At 41.6% G+C, this 23,790-nt stretch overlaps 1 protein-coding gene across 14 annotated transcripts in view; it reads right to left on the bottom strand.

Moving 5' to 3' along the window:
- Positions 1–5,803: 5,803 nt before the first annotated feature.
- The window catches only part of KCNQ2 (potassium voltage-gated channel subfamily Q member 2), a 97,079-nt gene continuing 79,092 nt past the window's right edge, over positions 5,804–23,790 (bottom strand). For 8 of the 14 annotated variants that reach the window (XM_089663386.1, XM_089663387.1, XM_089663389.1 and 5 more), the window contains 3 exons: positions 20,502–20,609; positions 14,887–15,010; positions 5,804–14,208 (listed from right to left, as the gene is read on the bottom strand). In XM_089663386.1, the coding sequence (XP_089519512.1) occupies positions 13,483–14,208; positions 14,887–15,010; positions 20,502–20,609 (958 nt within the window). In that variant the 3' untranslated portion in view covers positions 5,804–13,482. The remainder of the gene's footprint in view (positions 14,209–14,886; positions 15,011–20,501; positions 20,610–23,790) is intronic. The other 6 variants (XM_089663397.1, XM_089663398.1, XM_089663393.1 and 3 more) reach the window with 1 other exon arrangement.

Below are 23,790 nucleotides of genomic sequence, written 5' to 3'. Positions count from 1 at the left end.
GTGAAGACATATTTACATAGTTAGTCTGGCTGAAAAAAGACTAAAGTCCATCCAGTTCAACCATAAAAAGAGAACCTGCGAAAGTTCAAACCAAGCATCAGAATGGGGGAAAAAAGGGGATATAAGTGACTGTGAACTTGTTATGGTTGTTGGTCCCAGACGGGCTGGTCTGAGTATTTAAAAAACTGCTGCTCTACTGGGATTTTTATGCACAACTATGTCTAGGGTGTAAAGAGAATTGTCTGAAAAGCAGAAAATATCCAGTGAGTGGCAGTTGTGTGGACAAAAATGCCTTGTTAATGTCAGAGGAGAACGGGCAGACTGGTTTCTGTGACATTCAAATGGTAGGGTCGGAATTTGGCATGAACAACATGAAAGCATGGATCCTTCCTGCCTTGTATCAACGGTTCAGGTCGGTGGTGGTGTAATGGTGTTTGGGAGATTTTCTTGGCACTAGCAAGGTGTACATAAAAAAGTGGCCACTGAGAGTAAATGGGACAGTATTTGGAAGAACTTAGAAGTCCAGAAGCCAAATAGATGATTAAGAGCTTTGCAAAAATAAATTGTGGTTGTGTTAAAGGGTGGACTGACAACTCATGGGTCCCCCAGGCAATAAGGGATCATGGGGCCCCTGTGTCCTTGCCCAAACTCAAAAAAAGCCTATGAAAAAGGTACCAGGAGCCCCTACTGACCCCGGGCCCTTGGGCAGTACCCGAGTTTCCAAATGGTTAGTCCACCCCTGGTTGTGTTGCTGTTGCACCCAGTGTTCAGGACTTTCCCTATGTTGACAATTAACGGGATCCTAGATCCATGGTCAAATTTGTTTTATTGTAGTTACATTAACCCACCATATTATATGATAGATTTTTACCACGGATACAAGATCCCTTTAATTGTCAGCTCCATATAGCAAATCCAACATCACCACGTGCCTCTTAACTTCCTTAGAAAATCAGCCCATCTGTCACTTGACCGTGCATGGACGAGTTGACCATGTCACTTTAAAGCTGGCCATACACCAATCGAATTGGGTTTTCATAACATTTGATTTTCTTGTTCAAACAATTTTATTAACAATAAACGGGGATGACACAAACAAGGATACATTGTTAATACATATTAGGCATTGATGTGACAGTAGGATACAATAAAATGAATGAGGGTCAAGGCATTAACGCCTATACATTTCTAACGGAAACAGGTAAATAGAAATCAATGACAGAATGCAAGATGGTATCAGCCAATCATGGTAATGTCTCCCAAGTGCATTAAAGAAATAGGGGGAACTCTGGTGGGGGTCAGCAGGGGCGGAAGGGGGGGGAAGGGGAAGAAGAACAACAACAACTATGACTCCATGAATATTCATCAAGTTCACAACAGCCTCTACGCGCTACGCACGAGGGGTTATGTACCATATCCTTATCGTACAGTACTGAACTCAAGGGAGAAGCAGTGACTCGTCAAAGTTAGACGGAAGGAAATGCTCTACCCAAGGGCTCCATACGCGCAGGAATTTAGGGATCGTGTCAAGAACTGTGGCTTCCACCTTTGCGTGTATCATGGCTTGAGTTATTCTGGTTTTGACAGCCGCGACACTAAGAGTAGGGGATTTCCAAGACTTTGCTATAACCTGTTTAGCCGCTGTCGTGACTTGCATAAACAGCTTAAATTGCGAGTTGGAGATGCCAGAAGGGCATTGGTTGAGTAGGGCTGTCGTTGGGTCTGGCTGTATAGTGATAGTGCTAAATGTAGATATCATGGTAAAAATTTCATCCCAAAAGGTTCGGGCTACAGGACAGTCCCACCATATATGGTAGTGTGTTCCCAGATCCACACAGCCTCTGAAACAGTTGGGCGAGTAATTAGGGGTAAATTTTGCGATTCTTGCTGGGACCAAGTACCAGCGGGTTAGAACTTTATAATTCGTTTCCAATGCTACAACGTTCTGCGAAGACGATTTTGTGTTGGCCCAAATGTGGTCCCAATCAGACGGGTCGAATTTCTTACCTAGATCCACTTCCCATTTATGGGTATATAGAGGGGGGGGACATGGTGGTCGAAGTGGCGAGGAGTGAGTATAAGCAGGAGATAAGCCCACGTCTATGAGGGTCTTTGCAACATGCTCGTTCAAAGAGAGACATGGTGTCTGGCCGATTGGTTATTGTACCGTATGGTGCGTAAAAGTGTTGTAGCTGCAAGTATCTAAATATCTCGGAGGCTATGCGTTTCCCGCAGCGAGGCAAAGGATTTAAACTTATTCCTCTGTAGGAAGTGATGCGTACGGAGCAAATTAGCGGAGGACCAGGCTTTGAATAAACGGGGTGTCTGCCACGCCGGGGGAAAAGCTGGGTTTCGTAGAAACGAGAGCATAGGATTATGTAGTGATTGGAGGAGGTAACGGGTTTTCAATTTATCCCATAAGGATAAAAAATGAGAAGTGATGGGGTTGGTTATAGAGCGGCGGTCTACCGGCCTCAACCAAAGTAGGTTAGCGGCGGATAGGGGATCGCATTCTATTGATTCAAGCGCAACCCATTGAGGGATTTCAAAGGTTGCATGATACTTAGGTAATTGGGCTAAATGCACTGCTTGGTAATATTTGCTGATGTCGGGTAGGCCTAGACCTCCAGCAAGCTTAGGGCGGTATAGGGTGGAGCGGGGTATACGAGGGCGAGTATTGCCCCATACATAGGAAAAGATGCGACGCTGCAGTGTGCGGAGGTAATGAGGGGGGACTGGGACTGGAAGGACTCTGAACAGATATAGAATTTTTGGGAGGATTGACATCTTGATAACTGCTATTCTGCCTAGCCATGCGAGGGGGAGGGAAGACCATTTGGACATAAGGGCAGAGAGATGGTTTAGCATCGGAAGATAGTTAGCTGCGTAAAGGTCTGATAATCCAGGAGTCAGTTTGATTCCCAAGAAAGGGATATGACACTGTGACCAAGGGAATGGTAAATTCTGTTTCAGATGCGTCAACTCTTTAGGGGGGAGAGAAATGTTGAGTGCTGTAGATTTATTTGGGTTGATTATTAGACCAGAAAGCGCGCCAAACACCTCGAGAAGCCGGAGTAGGGAGGGTGAAGAAGTCAGTGGTGACGTGAGAAAGAGCAAGACGTCATCCGCAAAGAGACATAGCTTATGGTACTTTCGAGTCCCCTGACATCCGGATTAGCTCTAATCAAGAGGGCTAGGGGCTCTATAGCCAGAGCAAAGAGCAAGGGGGACAGAGGGCAGCCCTGTCTCATGCCTCTGGAGATCGGGAACTGAGCTGACCTGTGCCCCAGATACCTAATTCTGGCCGAAGGTTCTCGATAACATTTGATTTTCTAAATGTTTATGGGTCATATTTATATGTTAGCTGTGTTGAGGAAAAACCAAAGTTTCAAGTTGGAAAATTTTTCATAGATGAGCAAAATTCTAACTGTGAATGTGGTTTGCGGGACAAAAAAAAAAAATCTAACTTATTGTAATGTTCAGTACACATGCATCCAAAATTGCACATAGAATTTGAAAATTTGGCTCGGTAATCATATTAAATTAGTTAGGTTCATAATGGAACTGTTGAATGCTCTAAGGATTTTTCTGAATTTACTTGATATTGATATGCTGCTGGTGTATGGCCAGCTTAAGAGGTGGAGTAACTTGTCCAGAACTGCAATGCTTTTGTTGAGGGGGGTTTGAAACTCACATCCTCTTGACTAACACTCACATCTCAATGGGACCAGTAGCCCCATCTTAGTACAGAATTTTGGAAAAATGAACAAATTAAACCATTTTGTTTGGTAGATGCTGGTGAGTTAAAGCCCCTTTCCTGCCAACCCCTTGGAGGACAGTCATCTCTGTCATGACGGCCATCTCTAGTCAATGGATTGGCTGCTTTCTTATAGAAGGTGGCATATACTACAAACAATATTTCCACATACAGAGTAACACAAACCTTCATTATACTTTTAATTATATTAAAAAGAACCAGTATAGATAATAAAATAAAAGCTGCCTAACTTGTCTTAATTCAAAGTCAAACTCAAATATTACCCAAATTTCCAGAGTTCCAATTGCATAGAAATCAATGGAGAACTTTTTTTTGATGGCCATTTTTTTAACACTTTGAAGGGCTGCTGGTCAAGCTATTGTCACCAAAGTGACATGGGAAGCCCCCTCAGCTTCCAAGGACCTTTTTTCAGATTTGGTTTGCATGAGTAAAAGTCCATCACGGCTGTATCTGGCTTCCCATGCCATTAAGTTTCCTCCGGTTACCTGCCACATTCCCAAGACATTCTGGTACGTGAATTGGCTCCTGTCTAAACTGGCCCATGTAGATATGTTAGGTAGATTGTAAGCTGGCAGGGACTGAGGCAAATGAAAAATATTAAAATGTTTTGCTATAGAAATACCCACAATAAATACATTTGGGTGACTAGAATGTCAAACAGCTTCTCACCAAAAAATGGTCCAAAAAAACATTCAAAACAATCTGAAATTTGAGTTTGTAGAAATATTTTTAAATTGGCATTTAAATTAAAAAATGTGAGTTGAAATGAATGTGAGCACATTACTATTTCCAAGTTATTGACTGAAGATAGCAGGAGGGTAATGGTCTCAAAAGCCAGATCTTCAAGAACCAGTCATCAATGACAGCTTCAATAAGCTGTCATTGATGATTGGTTTCCTAGGAATAGGAATTTGGATTCCTATGGTTTTGTATTAAAATATAAAAATATAGGTATGAAAACTCTACAGTTCATGTTTATTTCTCCATGTTTTATACCAGTGGTCTCCAAACTGTGGCCCAAGGGCAGGATGTGGTCCTTTGATAGCCTTTATACGGCCCTTGGGGCACTATTCCTCATACTGACCACAAGAGTGGGGCATAATTCCTGCCCTGACACCAATGATGGGGCATTATTCCTCCCACTAATACCAATGATGGGGCACTATTCCTCATACTGACCACAAGAGTGGGGCATAATTCCTGCCCTGACACCAACAATGGAGCATTATTCCTCCCATTAATACCAATGATTGGGCACTACACCTCCTGATACTGACCACCAACCCCGAAGCCATGTTTATTCCCACTGGCCACAATCCGGCCACCCAAAAGTCTGAAGGACAGTAAACTGGCCCTTTGTTTGAAAAGTTTGGAGACCCCCATTTTATACCTTTAAAAAGAGCACAGACATACATAAAATGTCAGTTAATCTGCAAGAAATGTGTTCCTAACTTACTGTAGTGAGCCGAAAACACTCTACTGCACTGAAATCCCAACCAATGTTCTTCCACGCCCCTAAAGCTGCGGGAAAACCACATCACCCTTGAGGTGCCATTATATCCTATTGGCATCCTATACCTGGGCAGCAGTCATGTGACACCAAACATGCTTGGCTCCATGCCAAAAATTAGTACTTGAGCTTCTCTGGCACGTTTTTGTGAGACAGGCGGCACATTCAAGTCAATGGGCTGTCACGCCACTCAGGTGTGAATGCAGCCTTCCTCTTCCCATACATATATGGATTTCTATCTCAGCTAAACAATTCTCCAGCATTGGGTCCCAGGAGTATGATTATGTCAATAGGAACCAGGCTTCCAGCAGCTGCCCTTCCGAGAATTTTACAGTGATGGTGTCACAGGGAATTATAACTGCTATAAAATAATTCTGATCTAGAGGGAGGTTTGGGGTTTAAAATTGAGTGATGTCTGGAAAACAGAAAACATTCATAGCTTAATAATGATAATTAGAGAAGAGATTTTCTCTAACACCGTCCCCTGCTGGCTGGAATAAAGGCAGGACACACAATAAGTTGTACAAATATGCTTTAATGGCATCCTGTCAATGTACAGTATCTCCATAGCAGCCTCTCTTTGCATGGAAAGGCACTCGGCAAGGCTGAACAACCTCCTTGAAGTTATAGAGAAAAATGATCAAAACCTGCTTGGAAAAACTGCTTTCAAGGACGAGATCCAACGTCTTCCTTTGTGCCACCACCACTCCAACTCATTATTAAGATGCGCTAAATGACAAAATGTTCTGTGCTGCCCGCTGCCACCGCTCCTCTCTCCCATCAGCTGGAATCCCAACGTTCTCACCTGATTGGTGGCTGTGGGCAACAAAGGCAACCATTTGACACACCATGACAATGTAGTCACAGAGTGAGGTATGGCACCTGCCGGGGTACGCTTTTTATATCATCTACATTGGTCACATCATCTCATCCGCTCAAGTTTATCTAAAGCCCATTTTTTGTTTGTTTTTGGATGAGGTGAGGAAGTGTTAAATACTTTATTGGGTTTTTATTGCTGTTGTACGGTCTTTACTTGTCCTGGTGACAGAAAGTGATGGGATATCCAAAATTATACAGCGGTTACAGGACTGGTTCTGGTGTCAACTGCCCAAGAGGGAATCTCTTTTCCCAAGAGGGTCACTTTCTATCTGAAAAGTGGAGAAGCTTTAAAAGACTATTCTTAAATAACTGTCACAGAGTTAAAACATACTGTCAGAAACCAAGACCTACCAAAAAAAAAAAGACCCGTACCACCTCCCAGTCTTCTGATCCTCACTTTCAGCAGTGTTGGATACCTGCACCCCACCACTGAAGTTCCTTCTTCTGAGCCTGACATCACTATTACATAGAGGACGGCTTAGATGAACCACAGGCAGCAGGAGACACTAGACATGGTCAAAGACCGTTGCTTTTCATGAGCAGAGATCTTAGGAACGAACAGTGGGACAGGTTAACTCTCCTTTTGCTGGCCCTGCTTTGCTTTTTTTTTTTTAACCCAGAATCACTAACACTGACCTCTCCATCAGGTGCCAAGTCTAATATTCACATCCTTGAAGAACTAGGATCACAAAATAATCTTTAGTATCCAACATGCTCCCAAGCATGCTGGATGTCTGGTCCCCCTACTCAGCTCTGTGGTTCCTTCCACTGATCGTTACATCTCAGTGTCTGGTAGTGGCTAGCGGGAGGAACCATGGACCACAGCAGTGGGTGCAGGCATCCAACACCCCCAGAACTGTCATATTCTGAAGACACTACTGCAGGACAAGGTAGAACTTGCCACCAGCTGGAGAGGCTCCTTTACCAGGGAATTGTTTATTTTTATTCATATTCTAGGACAGTGATAGAATCACTTTACCAGAGCAAAAAAACTATGTTTTAGACATACTCAAAAGGTGCATCCACATATTCGTGGTGTCTGTGCAGTTTTTGATGCATCCAACTGTAGTAGTGGATTGCCGACTCAGCAATCCTCCCATAAATCCTGCCTAGGTATTCTATGCAGAGTTGTTATTAATATAAGGCAGAAGTAATGACAAACTGGAATGTCTGGATGCATTGTTCTGCCTTCTGGGGATTAAGTATACGTCTTCCAGAATAATTCTTTCTATGGGAGAGATTTATTGACCACGTATCGGGTCTGCAGTTTGATCACCACTACCTGGAATGCTTCTAAAAACACTCCTATCACTTTTATATTTGACTACACAAAAAAAATCATCCATATATTCAGTGTATCAAGCCATTTTCTCTTTCTCATGCATATTTCCAAGGCTTCATCCATGCACCAGCTTTATTAGATTTCCAGATAAGCTGTCTCTTGCCTGGAGAGCAAGTGGCCCCTTTGAGCTCTTTCAATCCATATTGGACCATTCCAGGGCAGGCCCATGTTAAGGACATCTAACAGAGCCCATTCCAACCAAACTGTTGCAATACACTGGAGAAAAGTGTGGAAATATAGGTGTGCTGACCTGCATTTTAACATTCAAAGTGACAAAAAAAAATCTAAAATGCATGTCAACCCCATTTGTATGAAAAGTGGCCCACTCAAGTTCTAAAAAAGTTCCCTGCAATAGAAGAGGTATTATGCTCAACTCTATGGAGTCCATGTCTCCTACCTCACTTCTGCTCCAGTGTTGAACCCTCTGTCAAGACTCTTCTTAAATCTGGGTATGATCAGTACCATCACTGCGGTGTTCTATAGTGACATATGGATCAAGGGGAAGGTACCACACATGGTGGTCACCTGACATTTCCATGAGTGTTGAATTCCAAAAAGACTCTGGAGGCTGCAGAGCTGGAACTGAGGTAGAATAGGAGACAAGGCTCTCCAGATAGGCAAGTATAACACCTCTTTATTTCCAGGGAATATTAACTGCATCATTTTGGAACCTGACAGTGTCCCTTTAACATCTGCCTCTTGGTATTTAAAAAGTCCTTAAAGAGAACCACTCACTGACTGGGATCATTAAGAATCTGCAAATTAATTCTTAAATTATTAAGGGTCATCTAAACTCTGACAGTTGCTGCCGGTTCTCAGTCTGAACTCACATACTGTTGCTCAAGTCTTATGTACATAAACATGTCCTACCAGAGCAATGTAGTTATCCACATTAGTCTTCACTGACATTCTTAGTAGTTGGTAGAACGTGTGTGAGATCAGGCAGTTGACAGAACAGCAGCTATCAGACTTCAGTTGACCTCGGCCATCAAGTCAAAGTGTCAGGCTCAGAACAACTATAGATAAATATTTCGCAAGTAGGATTGCACAATTTTAATAATTTAAGCCTAAATATAGAAACTTTACAAGATCGGTTGCAGATGACTTACCTAAAGCACTTCCACTAGGCTGTCCTCATATATTTTAATGTTTTACTGGTATGAAAGCTGGCTCATAGAAGCAAGGTGAAAAATAATTCCAGAAGCTTCAACATAGGAGATGCAAGCATTCACCAATTCTTGATGTCCTCAAGAGGCAACTTGGCTAGAAGCAAATGTTCAAATGCATGGAGAAGTCCTTGAAGGTGTACATGAAGCACTGCACAGACTATACCTAAAGGGCCTCATTTATTAAAATATCTAAAGGATTCTGTCTCAGTCAGCCTCTCGCAGCAGCCAGATTATTCTATATTCGGAGAACATAATGGAGAATTTATTTGCTCAGGTTGGACTATTGCGTGGTTGAGACCATTCTTTGCTTAGATGTCTTAACCCTTTGAGGACCAAGGGACGTATTTGTCCCATGTTTTTAATTGCGTGTATCATCTGATTAAGAACTTAAAACTCTTTCTTTTTTTTGGCTTGAGTCAAAATATTAGTTCTTATCAACAAACAACAAATGGATCTAGCTTTTTGCCAATTATTTCATGAAATGGCTTAGTTACAGCAACTGAAGTGTACGAACTTTAAAAATAAAAAAATTTATTCTTTTGGCGTTCCAAAATCTTACGGTCCTCAAAGGGTTAATAAATGACACTCTGATATGAACCCCTGCATTTCTTTCATCAAACAAATCCCAATTCAGAATGCACACAGATAATTAATGCAGAATTAGATTGAATATTCCCCATACAGCATATTACCTTCTTGCAGACAACCAACAAATTGCACAGCTACCAACTCCAGCATTGAAAAAAAAATTTTTTTTTGCCTGCCTTTAACCATTACCTGCCATGGAAGCTAGCACAGAGCTATGTAGATGTTGCATGCGATTCTGGCAGTCGTTCGGTTAAGGCTGAATATTCACAATGCATAATAGCGAGGGAGGGGGACAGCGTAGCAGCGAGCCATCGTGACTGCCATGCACAAGGTGCAGAAAAAAACCCAAGATGCAGCGGTATGGTGAAACTGCCTTGGCCCTCTCCAAAACTTAATGGGCCATATAAATGGGCCTTGTGTTAGACCCCATTACTGAACCCTAATTAAAAAAAACAAAAAGGCAATTATGTAAACAGTTTCTTTGGAGAGAATAAGTGCAACTTAAAGCCAAGGCTGTAATGCAAAAAAAAAAAAATAAATAATAATAAAAATCCAGGCAAAGCCAGTGGGCTAGCTGGTTGTTGAGGGCAGCCAAAGCAGCGGTGGCTGGTGAAGGGAGCCTGGGAGTCCCATTTTTTATAAAAAGTACATCACTGTCTCCCAGCTGCCACTTGAATCCAAATGCTAGAAAGTAGTAAATACAAAGCATTCTGGCGCCTATTGTAACTCTTCCTGAGCTTTGTAACCGGAAGGCTTGTCAATGCCATCCTTCCCTCCTCCCTACTCAATGTTCCTCAGGCATCGAAAGGTGCAACCACATCATCAAACCTTTCTACAATGTTCTGTACAGAAGGCTACAATTGCAGCAAAAAAATGTGGAAAGAGAAGAATCAACCACATTTTATTTAGAATCATAATTGACAGTTTATAAAGTCCTATTCCATTGTTACCTCTATTTTTGATATTACGCAACTTTGGTGCCATTTCAAATTTCATGGTCAACTCCCCCCCCTCCCCCCATTCCTCGTTATCAAGCATCAGCCTTTTCTCACCCTGTTGGAAAACTTCCTCAACAATTTCTACATATTTTAATTATTCTGAAAAAACATCTTTAATTATGAACTGCCCACGAAGTATCAACATGTTATAAATGTCAATCTACTAGGATCTGCAGAAATACCTATTGCATGCACTTTAATTCTCTTTCCATGGAACAGTTAACATCTTTTTGCTTTGTCCATATCTTATTCCTTTTTAGTATTTGGAGCAGTTTTTTCTTTAAATCAAGCCCACAGAAAGGTTTTGAGAACTCCTTGGCCTCTTCCATCGCCCAAGGGCTTGCCTGCAGGATTTTGGAGACTATGGAAGGGACGCTGAATACTTTTATGCAGAGCAGTAGTGACACATACTCCTACTAAATGCCCTAGTTCTGGAAATACAAAAAGGGGTAGAAACTACATTTTTCTATAAAGCCAAGAAAGCTCGGTTACCATGTATGTAGCAAGGAATAGGAGTAGGGAAAAGGATAATTCTCCTCCCAGGGCCCTGAACCTAGTAAGCAAGCCACTGAACAATCAAACGGGCCAAACTCCTCCAAAACCCCCTCAAAGACCTGATGCTATTCAATTAGTGATGCTTATTGCAACATACTCCAGGAGAGGTTTAGTGACTCAAACATGCATTACTGTTTGCATGCCCAGCTCATTCATAAAATATGTTTGATACATTGAAGGTATCAAATTCACATCAAAAAGGGGTTATATCTACAACACAGTTCTTAAATTTGTTTACAAAAACGGAAGCCAAAATTTCATTTACAATATAGCATCTTTTGCTTGTGCCCCAGTTAGCAAAAAGGGCTTATGATATTTGCCCCCGAAGTTATCTAGGTATATACACATTCCTTGCATATATCATTAAAAAAAAAAAAAGCCCTCGTTTATCTATTGCCTTTCCTTGGGATCGTATATGTGGCAAAATATTTTACAAGTTACAAAGTAGAATCGATTAACATTTTACAGCATATATTAAAAATATTGACTTATCTACATGATAGAAGTTGTCACTAGCACCCCCCAAGACCACAGAACAGTATAAGGCAACTGAGTTAATTGTGTATATACATTTCATAGTTTAAATACAACTTAAGCAGTTGGCATGCTGTGGTCAGAGTCAACTTGTTTCATGCAAAAGGCATCAGGGATACCAAAAAAAAAAAAGCACCAAAGTGACCACGGATCAGTAAAACTTTTTGTTTCGGGTCAGTTGGTCAGTAATTACACAGGTGTACTATAGGTTTGTTTGGCAGCTTGTAAAAAGAATTTATTTGGTAAAAAGAGAAAGTATTATTATGCATTCTTAGGTCTCTGGAGCTTGAATGTTCTCTCCTTATGCTAACTAAAGAAAATTCTATACAAAGAGAAACTTTTTCAAAATTAATATGCATTCTTGGGTCTCTGGAACTCGAATGTTCTCTCTTATACTAGCTAAAGAAAATTCTATACAAAGAGAAACATTTTCAAAATTAATATGCATTCTTAGGTCTCTGGAACTCGAATGTTCTCTCTTATGCTAACTAAAGAAAATTCTATACAAAGAGAAACTTTTTCAAAATTAATATGCATTCTTAGGTCTCTGGAACTCGAATGTTGTCTCTTATACTAGCTAAAGAAAATTCTATACAAAGAGAAACTTTTTCAAAATTAATATGCATTCTTAGGTCTCTGGAACTCGAATGTTGTCTCTAATGCTAACTAACAAAAATCCTATACAAAGAGAAACTTTTTGAAAAGACTTGACGACTTGAAAAGGAAACTTTGGAGGTTTCTATTGTTCTGTACACAGAAAGAAGAGTCCATGGTATTAAATGAGGGTTTTGGGTTTTACCAAATCTCAAAAGACAAACAAAAAATTGTATTGATTTTCTCTCTCTATTCTTCCACTACAAATAACTATTTACATTCAAAAAGGGTGTCTGATCAGAGTGTAGTACCAGCAGCCAAAGTGGATGCGGGTGGACTACATCTTCCATCTTTGGTGTTCTCTACGTGTTCCTTTAGTTTTTCATCTCTATTGTTCCCTTTAATGAGTATCTGAAGCTGCTTCTTCGGAGCTGACTGCTTCCATATAAGTAAACAGGCCTCCAAGCTGCTATAGGACAACTCAACCTTCAATATTCAGGGAGGTCTAAGGAAGACATCAAGAAACCAAAAAAGGCATTTCATGAATCTGTGCTAACTGCAGTCCCTGACATTACAAAATTGTTTATGAATTGTGTTTGAATATATGCAAAATGTGTAAAATCTTTAGACACGTGAAGAAAGACTGTGTGAGGAAACACCATTATACAAAGAAGGAAGATGAGTGATCATGTTTTATATCACAAGCAGGATATTCTATATCTGCCATATCTAAACTTGTAAATAAAAAAAAAAAAAAAAAGACTGTACACCCACTAAGTGGAGAAGAATAGAAGTGTTAGTGCTCAATACCTAAGAGGATAGGTTGTGTACCTTTCTAAAAAGTATAGGTTAGAATAGAGATTTTTGAGGGCAGCTGTGCAATAGTGGGAGAACCACACACAGAAGAAAGAGATGGTGGGTACTGTGCAAACAAGAGACGTAGGGTGCTAAAAAGATTAACAAAAAAAAAAGCAAAGTTTATACGAAACATGGGAATAAAAGGGTACAACATTCTGTATAGGGAATGGCCCTGTTTTATTAAACTTAAATTGCACTCAAGGCACCCTAAAGTGCGCATAAGGCATGCTAAAGAGTGTCCATTGGTCTTATTTTATGTCATTTTAGCATGTCTTAAGTGTTGTTAAGCTCACCAATTGCAGTCTAATAATACAAGACCATAGATATTATTCTTCAATAGGGAACATCTGAAAAAGTGATTTAAACACAAAGTAGGGATTGTGGTGTATGTAGCCTCAAACTTACTGCAAGCATGTTACCTTATAACAAGATACCGCTTTCCTGTGACTTGACTGATCAAGCCAGTCTCTGTTAATGGGCAGTTACTTGCCCTGGTTAAAATCAAGATACAACTGTTTGCCACAAAAAAAGACCCTTCTTACATTTGCTACCAAATCCCTGGATGTGGTTGCACCTTTGGAAGAGGAAGTAGATGAGGAGGCCCTTGTTTTGGGCGCATTACATTGGTGGCTTTTTGCCATTATCTACAGAAGTTCAGAAGAATTGCAGGCATTAGTCTATTTCCCGGATGGCCATCCCATCTCACCATAAGGTCCTTCCCCAGTGGCTGACCTAGGAGGCGGGCCACAGGGGGTACAGAGGTCAGAGTCTGTGTCGGACTCCCCCTCAGCAATGTAGGGACGGACCTTGCCGACGGGGCCGGGACCCGCCGCTGCCCCATTGTTCAAAACCTCCAGGTTCTCCTTGGACTGAGAGATGCTGAAACCACTAAAAGAACGCTCCAACTCTTCATGGTCCACAGACGGAATAGATATGGAGGTATCGCTATCTCTCAGGGCTGCGGTGTCTCGGTGTTTGGTGGATCCTTCTTCACCAGCTCCCAGTCTACTCCCTCCATAAGCAGAAAGTGAACGCTCATGCGATGGAGGAGGGGGAATCCTCACCATGGAATTCGGATCACCAACTGGAGATGAACCATGACTGTGTCGTTGATATGGCTGTTGCTGCTGCCATGAGGTGGATGGCGGGCAGTAGGGGGTAGACATTCCTTGGGCAGGTGGAGCACTAAAGTTTTTTTGGCCCACTGAGCTTGTGGAGCGGATAATCTTGGTGATGCAGCTGTTTTTATCTACAGGATCCCGGCTGTCTTCTGGGCTATGATATGGAGGAGCTGGCTCGCGATCCTTGGCTCCAAAGTAGGCCTCTGTCTCTGAAGGGGGAATTCCCATCCTCTGCATGTAGATGTTTACAAGAAAATCCAACTTCTTTTCCATGGAAAGCACCTGCGATAAATCACAGTGGTCAGGTATTCCAATCACTATGCTGACACACAGCACAACTTTGTCTAAGGTTTGGCATATTGAGTTCCAGAAGTTGTATTTTATCTGCATAACTTATAACACTAATTGCTGTTGTGTCTTAAAAGAGAAGTATGGCCAAAGCTTTTTGGCCATACTTCTCTTCTGCGTCCCAGGAGTGCAGTTATTTCTGCCCTCCTGTGACTATAACCCGCTGTCAGCTGACGTCACAGAGCCAGCCCAGGCTCTGCAGGGATCCCGACAATAATGTTGGGATTCACCCACATGCCTGACCAACAGCTAGCTGTATTTATACTGAGATTAAACTACACACAGGGGGACTCTATTTACTAATTAGGTGACTTCTGAAGGCAATTGGTTACCCTAGATTTTAGTTAGGGATATGAGAGTAAAGGGGGCTGACAACAAATGCATACCACACTTTTCAGATATTTATTTGTAACAAATGTTGAAAACCATTTATCATTTTCCTTCCACTTCACAATTATGTGCCACTTTGTGTCATAAAATCCCAATAAAATAAATTTACATTTTTGGTTGTAACATGACAAAATGTGGAAAATTTCAAGGGGTATGAATACTTTTTCAAGGCACTATAGGTCTCTCAAAGCAATCACAGGAGCGGATCACATGGGAGCTTACCTGCTTCTCCACTTTGCCCAAACGGCCCATCATACTGGGGTCCTCAGGCATTTCTGGCTCGGTTCCACCCTTGCTTCTGTCCTTTTCTGTGATGGAACCTCCTCTTCCAACAATCTGGTCCACTCTACCAGGAACACACAAAAAAAAAAAAATAACCCAGAAAGCCCAAAGGTTAGTCACCTTGTGCAGACAAGTCTGAATTACTCCTGCCCCACTGAAACAAGAGAAGCTTCTCTTCTCTCAAAGAGAGACATGTACAATCTCAAATCAAGCATTAGCAGAGCCCTCTACACTAGAAGCCGCTATACCATCTACAAGGGCCTTAGCATTAATCTAACAAGATGAAGCCCAAAAACCAGTAGTATGAAACTCAAAAACATTCCCCAGGCAGCTGTGGAAGAGTCCTACAAGAGTTCAATGCTCATCAAGGTTGGAAAACATTTGTTTTTACTATAACCATTTAGATGTTACTTACTAGAGGGTAAACTCTGGTCCTTGAAGGCCTACAAGAGACCTGGTGTTTTTAGAAGACAATTATTTTGCTGGGTTGACCAGAGCTTACAAACATCACCATTTTCTATAAGTTACTGAAACCACAAAACTTTGAGCTCAAGGATCGAAGTCAAGGAGCTCTAGCAACTATTACTAACATGGCTTGGAGAACAAGATGTGAATAATGCTTTAACTCTTGTACAACCCTTCCAATGGCTGTCCTAGACCACATCATCTACAGAAAACATTCCCCCAATCTCTTTTCTACAGTTCATCATATCTGTCTCATAAATGCAGAGAGGCTCCCACAAGCCGGCATGACATGTGATGGGGACACGTGCACTTAATGATGAGTGGGTAGGGGTCCAAGATAGAAAGGACAAAGACAGACACAGTGACAGCAGAGAGGATGAGGTGGGGCCAGGATACTGCAAGGCAAAAAAGCAACAGCCTATGAGAAAAGCCTGCTCTACAGGCCTCAACTCACTTCATTTCACTATTAGGGCAATGAGGAGAGTCTCGTATCTTTCTTCACAGGACTTTTTGGTTATGTCAAAACCATCTATGGGGCATTAGAAACTAAAGCAAATTGGCAGTGTTCCACTGAAGTGATGGAATTAAACTCAACTACAGAGGGCCTGTCCTTATACTATACTTTGCCAGGGGATCCCAAAGTGAATTTGAGAATTGTGAAAAGCACCCAATGGCCACTGTATAGGGACAGTGGATTTTTGGACAACCTTGTCCAAGAACATTTACACACTGACCATTTTATCTCTATAGCTAATGCTGAACTACTTAATGCTCTGGGCAAGATAAAAACAAACACAGTACATCTCTGCAATACAGGCACATTTTCCATATTCTGTCTCATTACAAATGCTACAAGTGCAAGTTGATCTACCAGAAATCCAGTTAGCTCCTAACTTCCTGTTTAAGCTGACAGTGCTGCCTCTGCTGCACTAAAATGCTCCCATGCTAGACTACAGGACACCTCCCCTTCCACTCATTTACATAACATAGATGCGTAACTAAAACCTTCAGGGCCCTGGTGCGAGAAACCATGAAAGACCCCCAGACCCTGTCCTGTGCCCTCTCCATTGGTCCTGGGGTCACCCTACGGTGGCAGAAAGGCAGGGGCTGGTCGCAAAAGTGACCTTTGCAACCCTGGTAGTTCCACCACTTACTTAACATAAGGAGGGTGTTCTGTGTTCAGCTTAAAGTAGAACTAAAAGGCAAAACTTTTTTTTATACTTTTAGATAGAGAAAGGGAGGGTTATAACTGCTGTCAAATTTTTTTTCCGCCATCTGTGTCCCATTCAGGGGCGGACTGACAACTCACTCATAGGGCCCCTGGGCAATAGGGTATCATGAGGCCCGTGTCCTTGCCAAAACTCAAAAAAGCCTATGAAAAAGGTACCAGGGGCATCTCATGGGGCCCCTTACTGACCCCGGGCCCTCGGGCAGTGCCCGAGTTTCCAAATGGTCAGTCCGCCCCTGGTCCCATTGCAGACATTTCCCTTCATTTCCTGTCCCAAAGCCAAACAGGAAGTGAGAGGAAATTCCTTGGGGACCCCCTGGTCACCAGAACTAGTGTCTGCTGCAGGGGAGAGGAAGGAGTGCCAACAATGGCTAGGCTATTGGAACCTAATGGTGATGTCACAGCTCCTGGAATTCACAGCTGTTGTCAAGCGCTCCCTTACACAGAGCTGCAGGATCATGTATCAGGACTGGGGCAGATTGACAATAGGCCAGTATAGCAGTGTTCTTTATAGAGGTTAGACAGGATAGGTAAAAGAAGGGTGGAGGGAACATTTTAAAGAATGGTTATAGTTAGGGGTTTCTGACACTTTAACAGCTCACTGGATTTCTAGCAGGATCAATCGGTAATTTTCTGAACATGAGGAAATGTGTATGCATTGTATATGGTTTTTTTTTTTTTTAATTTTGCCTAGACACATAATTTATCTGAAAAAAGTCATCACTGCAACTAAATCCTTCGACCTCACCAAAATATCATCAATGCAAGCCCAAAAACAGAAACCACCACAGCAGAGCTACCTACATCTGAACGCAGAAACCATTGAAGGATCTGCACGACTAATTGGTAGAACACAAAATACAACCTAAAATCTGCCTACATCCACTGATGGGTAAATGAGCAGATTAGAAGTGCAGGCTTTCAATGAAATCCAAACCTCTAATTTCATACCTGAATGGAGAGATGTGAGCTCACTTTTAATATGCTCAGCCTATAAAAGTCATCCTTATCTACATTCAACCGAAGAAAATCCTTGAAGGGAAACTGCAACAAAAAAGGACTTCGAAATAGCAAAAATAGATCTAATTATCTCTATTCTGAGCAGTTCCAGTGAGTCCCGTGCTTTTTCGAGGTCCTTTGATATTGCAATCAGCCTCCACCACTACAGTGCCAACCATCCAAAGCAGTTTCAGGAAACCATTAAACTGCATGCATCATTCATTGGCCTTCATACATCCTTTTTAAGGTGTGCTCGTTGCAATTATAATTTTGCAGACAGAGCCAATATTTCAGCAAGCAACCCATCAATGCACTAGAAGCCAACACCATTAATCACTTTGCCATCAACATTTGGTGATGGCTGTGGTTCCTAGTGAATTAACAGGCCTAATGTTGGTCATGCCCATATCATTATCCATCCTCAGTTTAAAAAACAAACCAAAAAAAACACTTAAATGGCATGCTCCATACAGTTACCTATCCTTCAGGACCCCAAAACCCCATTAAGAGCAAACTGTCTTTTAGAAGAGTTAGCAGAAACATGGAACTACTGCTCAGTATCAGCCACGATGCCATCTTTGTCATGCTTCATTAGTCCACATGCGTGCATGCAAAAAAAGAACAAAAAAGGAACCCAGAGCCAAAATGAAAAGACTAGCAACAGATATAAAAAAAAAACCAAAAGATGCTCGTCTTCTCAATCTTATGGCAGCTCAGAAAAAAAAAAACTAGCAAACCCCTTTCACCCATTTATGTGATGGGCACTTACCTTCTGCATGGGACACCTTGGCAAGGCAGGTGGTCCCTGGCCAGTTGGCTATGCTAAAATGGTGGTCACTTGTTATTTTCAGAATTGGGAGTCTGGGGAATGTGACTATGCCTGAAAACCTCTAATACAATTATACCGTATGTAGCATGTCTGCTATGGTTTGATTCACTAGTGAGAAAGAAGAGTGGTTGGAAACGTCTTGTGTTGGAGTGTAGATGGGGGTGTGGGATGATCTCAATAGCTTCCTGTTTGTGATAATTGCGAGTCCACTGTTGAACAGGACAGATAGAAAAGTCATAGCAAGTTCAATGTTGAAGTGATTTCAAGAATAATGAAAGCACACCTTATCTTACACTGATGAGGGGCCGACATATCATTTTCAAATGACTCAGTACCCTACACAGTGCTAAAATCAGTCCTATCCAATAAACTGGACCATATCCCCTTCATCAGACTGTCCAATTCATCGTCACCGACCCTGTTCAGTACCAGTATGACTTCAAACAATGCTCATAGGTGGGATTACTTTTATATTTATTGACGTAATATTGGCAAATCATAAATACACAAGCTACAGTTATTGAGATACAATCAACACTCCGAAGAAGTCGCTGGCATCCCATTTTAACCACATAGAGAGAGGAAAGGGCACGATTCGCCCACTCCTCTATCCACCCAGAGCAACTACAGTCTCTGAGGTGGTGCTACATCAAGTGTCTGAGACCAGCAGAAAGTCACCCCGGATGTTCCAATTCAACTTATGGACTTCTTGCTGAACTCATCATCAGTATACACATGACACTCATTGCACCATATACCCCCCTTTTCTATCTATCCATCTCATTTTAACAAGTCTTAAAGGGCAACAGACATAACCCTACCTGAAGGCCACCCCTTGTAACACGTTTCACCCAGGACTTGCTTAATCTTCGATTAAGATCTTCTGGGTGAAATGCATTGAGAGGCATAGCCTTCAGGTGGGGTTATGTCTGTTTTCATTTATGGCTGAATAAATTGAGATGCCAGCAACGCCATTGGAGCGTGAAGTATATGGAGCATGGATGGGTTCCTGAGATCAGCACCCAGCATCTGCAGTGAGCAGAGCCTTCCTAAAGAGTGGTTCTTCCTGAGATCTACATCTATGAAGATGTTTGCTGTTGTCTATGTGCAATCAGAACATAGAATTGAGGTCCTGACAATGCTAAATCACATATCATCTGACACATCGGGGTTTATTTACTAAAGCTGGAGAGTCCAAAATCAGACTCCCTTCTGCATAGAAACCAATCAGCTTCTAACCTCAGCTTGTTCAATGAAGCTTTGGCTATGAAACCTGGAAGTTGATTGATTTCTATGCAGAAGGGAGTCTGATTTTGGACTCTCCAGCTTTAGTAAATAAACCCCATCAAGTCTACTAAAACACTGGGATAGGATGTTAGGTTCAATAAAGAAGAAAATCCAGTGGATTTAGGTTTTTAATTATTAAAGAACCCTGCTCTATACATCAATCCTTTGGTTGCTATAGACAACCCGGGTACAGAACCCCTGGCTTAGAGTCTGTTTGGTCATACATCATGCCCCTTATCAGAATGTTTCTGAATTATTAAAGATAATGTGGCACCTATGGGAAAACCTTTAAACCCTTGGAATATTGTATAGCATGTCCTTGGTGGGTTCCATATGAAAGACTTTTTTTGTAAGGCTTCGAAGATTGAACATTTAAGAAATAAATGCTATCCAGAGCTCTGGTTATATATGAAAGTTGTGTTCCTCTCTTCTTTTTTGATGTGGCAAAAGTACCGGTATCAGTTTTGATGGGAATAGCAGATGTCAGGAGTATCAACATTTGAGTGAAAGCTTGTGTTACTGATGAACATTTGGGGGACACCCAGTGCCAATCCAATCTTTATAGATACCTTAATGCTACCTGCAAGTAAAAACTCAATCCTGTGTTGTGTTGCTGCCAAAGGTTGGCCCAAAGTCAACATTCCCGCCATCACAAACCATGAGCTGAAAGGGGTTCACTTTAAGGAAAAAAAAGAATAATGAAAGAAAAAGCAGTCCAGACAAAGAGGCGTTTTGGTGAATCCTAACCTAGGAGAATATTGGGGAGATTCTTTGGTAGAGAGCACTGATCCTTTGGTAGGGTACTTCTTGTGCCGGGGTGTAGAAGGGGGTGGGGGACCCACAATCAAATCTATCCTGGCAAAGTAAATAGAAAAACAAAACACCAGCAAAGATGCATAATGAAGCAACGTGGGGAAAATTCAGGACGGTAAAACAAAAAAAAAAAAGAAGAAGAATTGAAAGTGTCTGGAAATATATTCCAAATAGTTGAAATTGGGGGTATGAACAGCTGCAGAAACACCAGTCGACACTGGGATTGGCTGGGAACACTGGAATATATTTGCATGTATATATGTGGCAATATCCTGGGTGAAATATTGGATATAGGTCAACATATATTCCTATGGATCAAGGTGAGACACAGTGTGACAATATAGAGAAGGGAGTGTGCGTCATGATGAAGGTGTGGAATAAAAATACACAATAAGACACAAGAGAGACACAATTAGCCACAATAGTGTCAAATATGTATATGCTCATCAGGGTGCACTGGATGCTGAAACTGGCAATTGCTGGAACTGAATGGTAGCCCTTCAAAAAAGAGAAGAATTCCATCTCAAAGCCAATTTTGCTTGGAGACTGTATAACCAGAGGCCTCACATGGAAAGAATTTAAAGTGGTTACTAACCCCAAGTAGCCAGATACCATCCAAAACCAAAATGGAATTTAGATGCATCTTTGCTTCCAATAGCTTACAAAACATTTTTGTTGACCCAACCAAAACCTAGTTCCAACCTGACCATAGAAAGCAAAAAAGACTGCTCCAGTCAAATTGTACTGTTAGCTACTTCTAGGTATCTGCTCTGGAGAATATTTCAAACCATCACTAAGCTTGGGATTACAGTCACAGCCCCATCTGACTAGATACCTTGATCACTGAAGCACAGGCCAGCGCTGTATCTGGTACCTGCAAGTGGCTTGATCCATGAGTATCATGATGTTGACTTTCAAGGCATTTATCTACCATAGAGTTGAGTTGATTTGCAGATACAGGTTGGTATCTATGAAGCTTCTCATTTATGCAGGTCATAGTATATCTCAGCCTCTTTCAACCTTTCAAACACAGAGGAACCCTTAAAATGACTTTACAGTCTCAATGAATCCCTGCAAAAAATGACTATATCTAAAACTCATAATACATTAGTGTGATAGTCAGTGGGAAGAATGCTCCTTACACTTTTGGTCATTGACAACTACACAGATCAATGGTGTCAATGGGAACTTAGAGGCAGAAACTTCCCATTGCTCAAGGAACCCCTAGCAACCTCTGAAGGAACACTAGAGATCTAAGGAACCCTGGTTGAGAAACCGTGATCCATACCATGGTTTCTCAACTAGGGTTCCTCCAGGGGTTGCTAGGGGTTCCTTGAGCAATGGGAAATTTCTGCCTCTAAGTTCCCACTGACACCAGTGATCTGTTTAGTTGTCTGTAAAGGAGTAATGCTTCCCAATGACCACAAGTGTAATGAGCATTCTTCCCCACTGATCATAACACTAATGTACCATGAGTTGTACCGATCTTACTTTTTAGCAGGGGTTCCCTGAGACTGGAAAGTTAATTTAAGGGGTCCTCTGTGTTAAATAGGTTGAGAAAGACTGGTATAGACAGTAATATTTAGTTACATTCAACTGGACTTCTTCTATAATGGGGAAGACATTTTGATGGTCTTCTAAGCAGCTTCCATAGTCCCTCTTTGATGAGCAGAAAAACCATTTCAACATTACAGAACTAGTCCAGTTGGATTGGAATACTACAGGCTATGTATGTTTGTGGTTCGGGTATGCAAATTTGACTTATACTTGTCTCTAGATCCCACCTGAAATGTATCTTACTACTTGACCAACGCAGAGCTAAAAGGACACCACTACCTGAGAAAATACTTAAAACAATGCTCTGGCCCTGTGGTCCCCAACCACTGGCTCAAAAGAGACAATGTCAGATTAATGAGACCACCTGTACCTTTCTGCAGCTGCTCAGTTCCAATCTATTGAATCCTTTACTTCTTGTGATGCTCAAATCAGGCAGTTGTTGCTTGGTTAAAAATATTTACCACTTGGGTAAGAATATTTTTTCACTAGATTATTACATATGTAGAGCAGCTCGCCTCAATGTGTCATTTTGGAACAAGACTTTTTAGCAGAGGTTGGGAAGTTCAGATCTAGCTTCAGGGACTAGAAGCTTGAACCGCCATCCCTATAAATAGGATTTAGTATCACTCTTCGCTTAAAGCAACTGGAAAATGTTGCCAACTCTGTTCCACCTTGAAAGCACAAAAAATTTGCAATCAGTTATTTGTTAGAAAATAAACCAGGATGAGCGCACCTGCAACTGAGAAAATTCATCAGCTGCTCCCTAGGCACTTCCTTTACTCTGCATAATAACGAGTATATTATGCACATAAACTATCTTATGAAATTACTGAATGGGACTAAATCTACAGTGATCAGCCAAATTTAGCGCTCACATTTATGTCTATAACTGGCTTCCATTAAATTGCCGACATTAATTTACAGGGTTTAATGCTCATTAGAAACCAACTTGAACAAAAAATGGTGAAAAAAGATGATACATAGGCTTTCAGCACTGGGAGATCGGGGGTTGCTTCTTTTTGGCTTTGAGCTCCCACCATGGAGAGTGATGTTCTACTCTATTGTTCTTCTCACATTACCCTCACTATAGCCCTCATACTTGACCACCATGTAACCCTAACTGTAACCTTGATACCCCTCCAACCTCAAGCCTAACCATTTCTTTTAATGGTCATATATACCTCTCTGTAATTGGCATTGAAGAAGACCGCATGCTGTAGGTCATACTATGTGTCAACATAGTACATGGGTACATTGACTGTCAGAGCCCCCTGACTGTCTAACTACCCTTAAGAGTTTCAGCACTGGGAGATCGGGGGTTGCTTCTTTTTGGCTTTGAGCTCCCACCATGGAGAGTGATGTTCTACTCTATTGTTCTTCTCACATTACCCTCACTATAGCCCTCATACTTGACCACCATGTAACCCTAAATGTAACCTTGGCACCCCTCCAACCTCAAGCCTAACCATTTCTTTTAATAGTCATATATACCTCTTTGTAATTGGCATTGAAGAAGACCCCATGCTGTAGGTCATACTATGTGTCAACATAGTACACGGGTACATTGATCATCAGAGCCCCCTGACTGTCTAACTACCCTTAAGAGTATCCATAATGTTGGTTGAGGACATGTGACTTAACTTTTGTATTCCTTTATCTTTCAAGT

The sequence above is a fragment of the Staurois parvus genome, unplaced genomic scaffold (assembly GCF_062004578.1).
Source record: "Staurois parvus isolate SC_StPar_1 unplaced genomic scaffold, SC_StPar_1.0 ptg001677l, whole genome shotgun sequence".
Taxonomy (NCBI): Eukaryota; Metazoa; Chordata; class Amphibia; order Anura; family Ranidae; genus Staurois; species Staurois parvus.
This window is presented reverse-complemented; position numbering and strand designations above follow the sequence as displayed.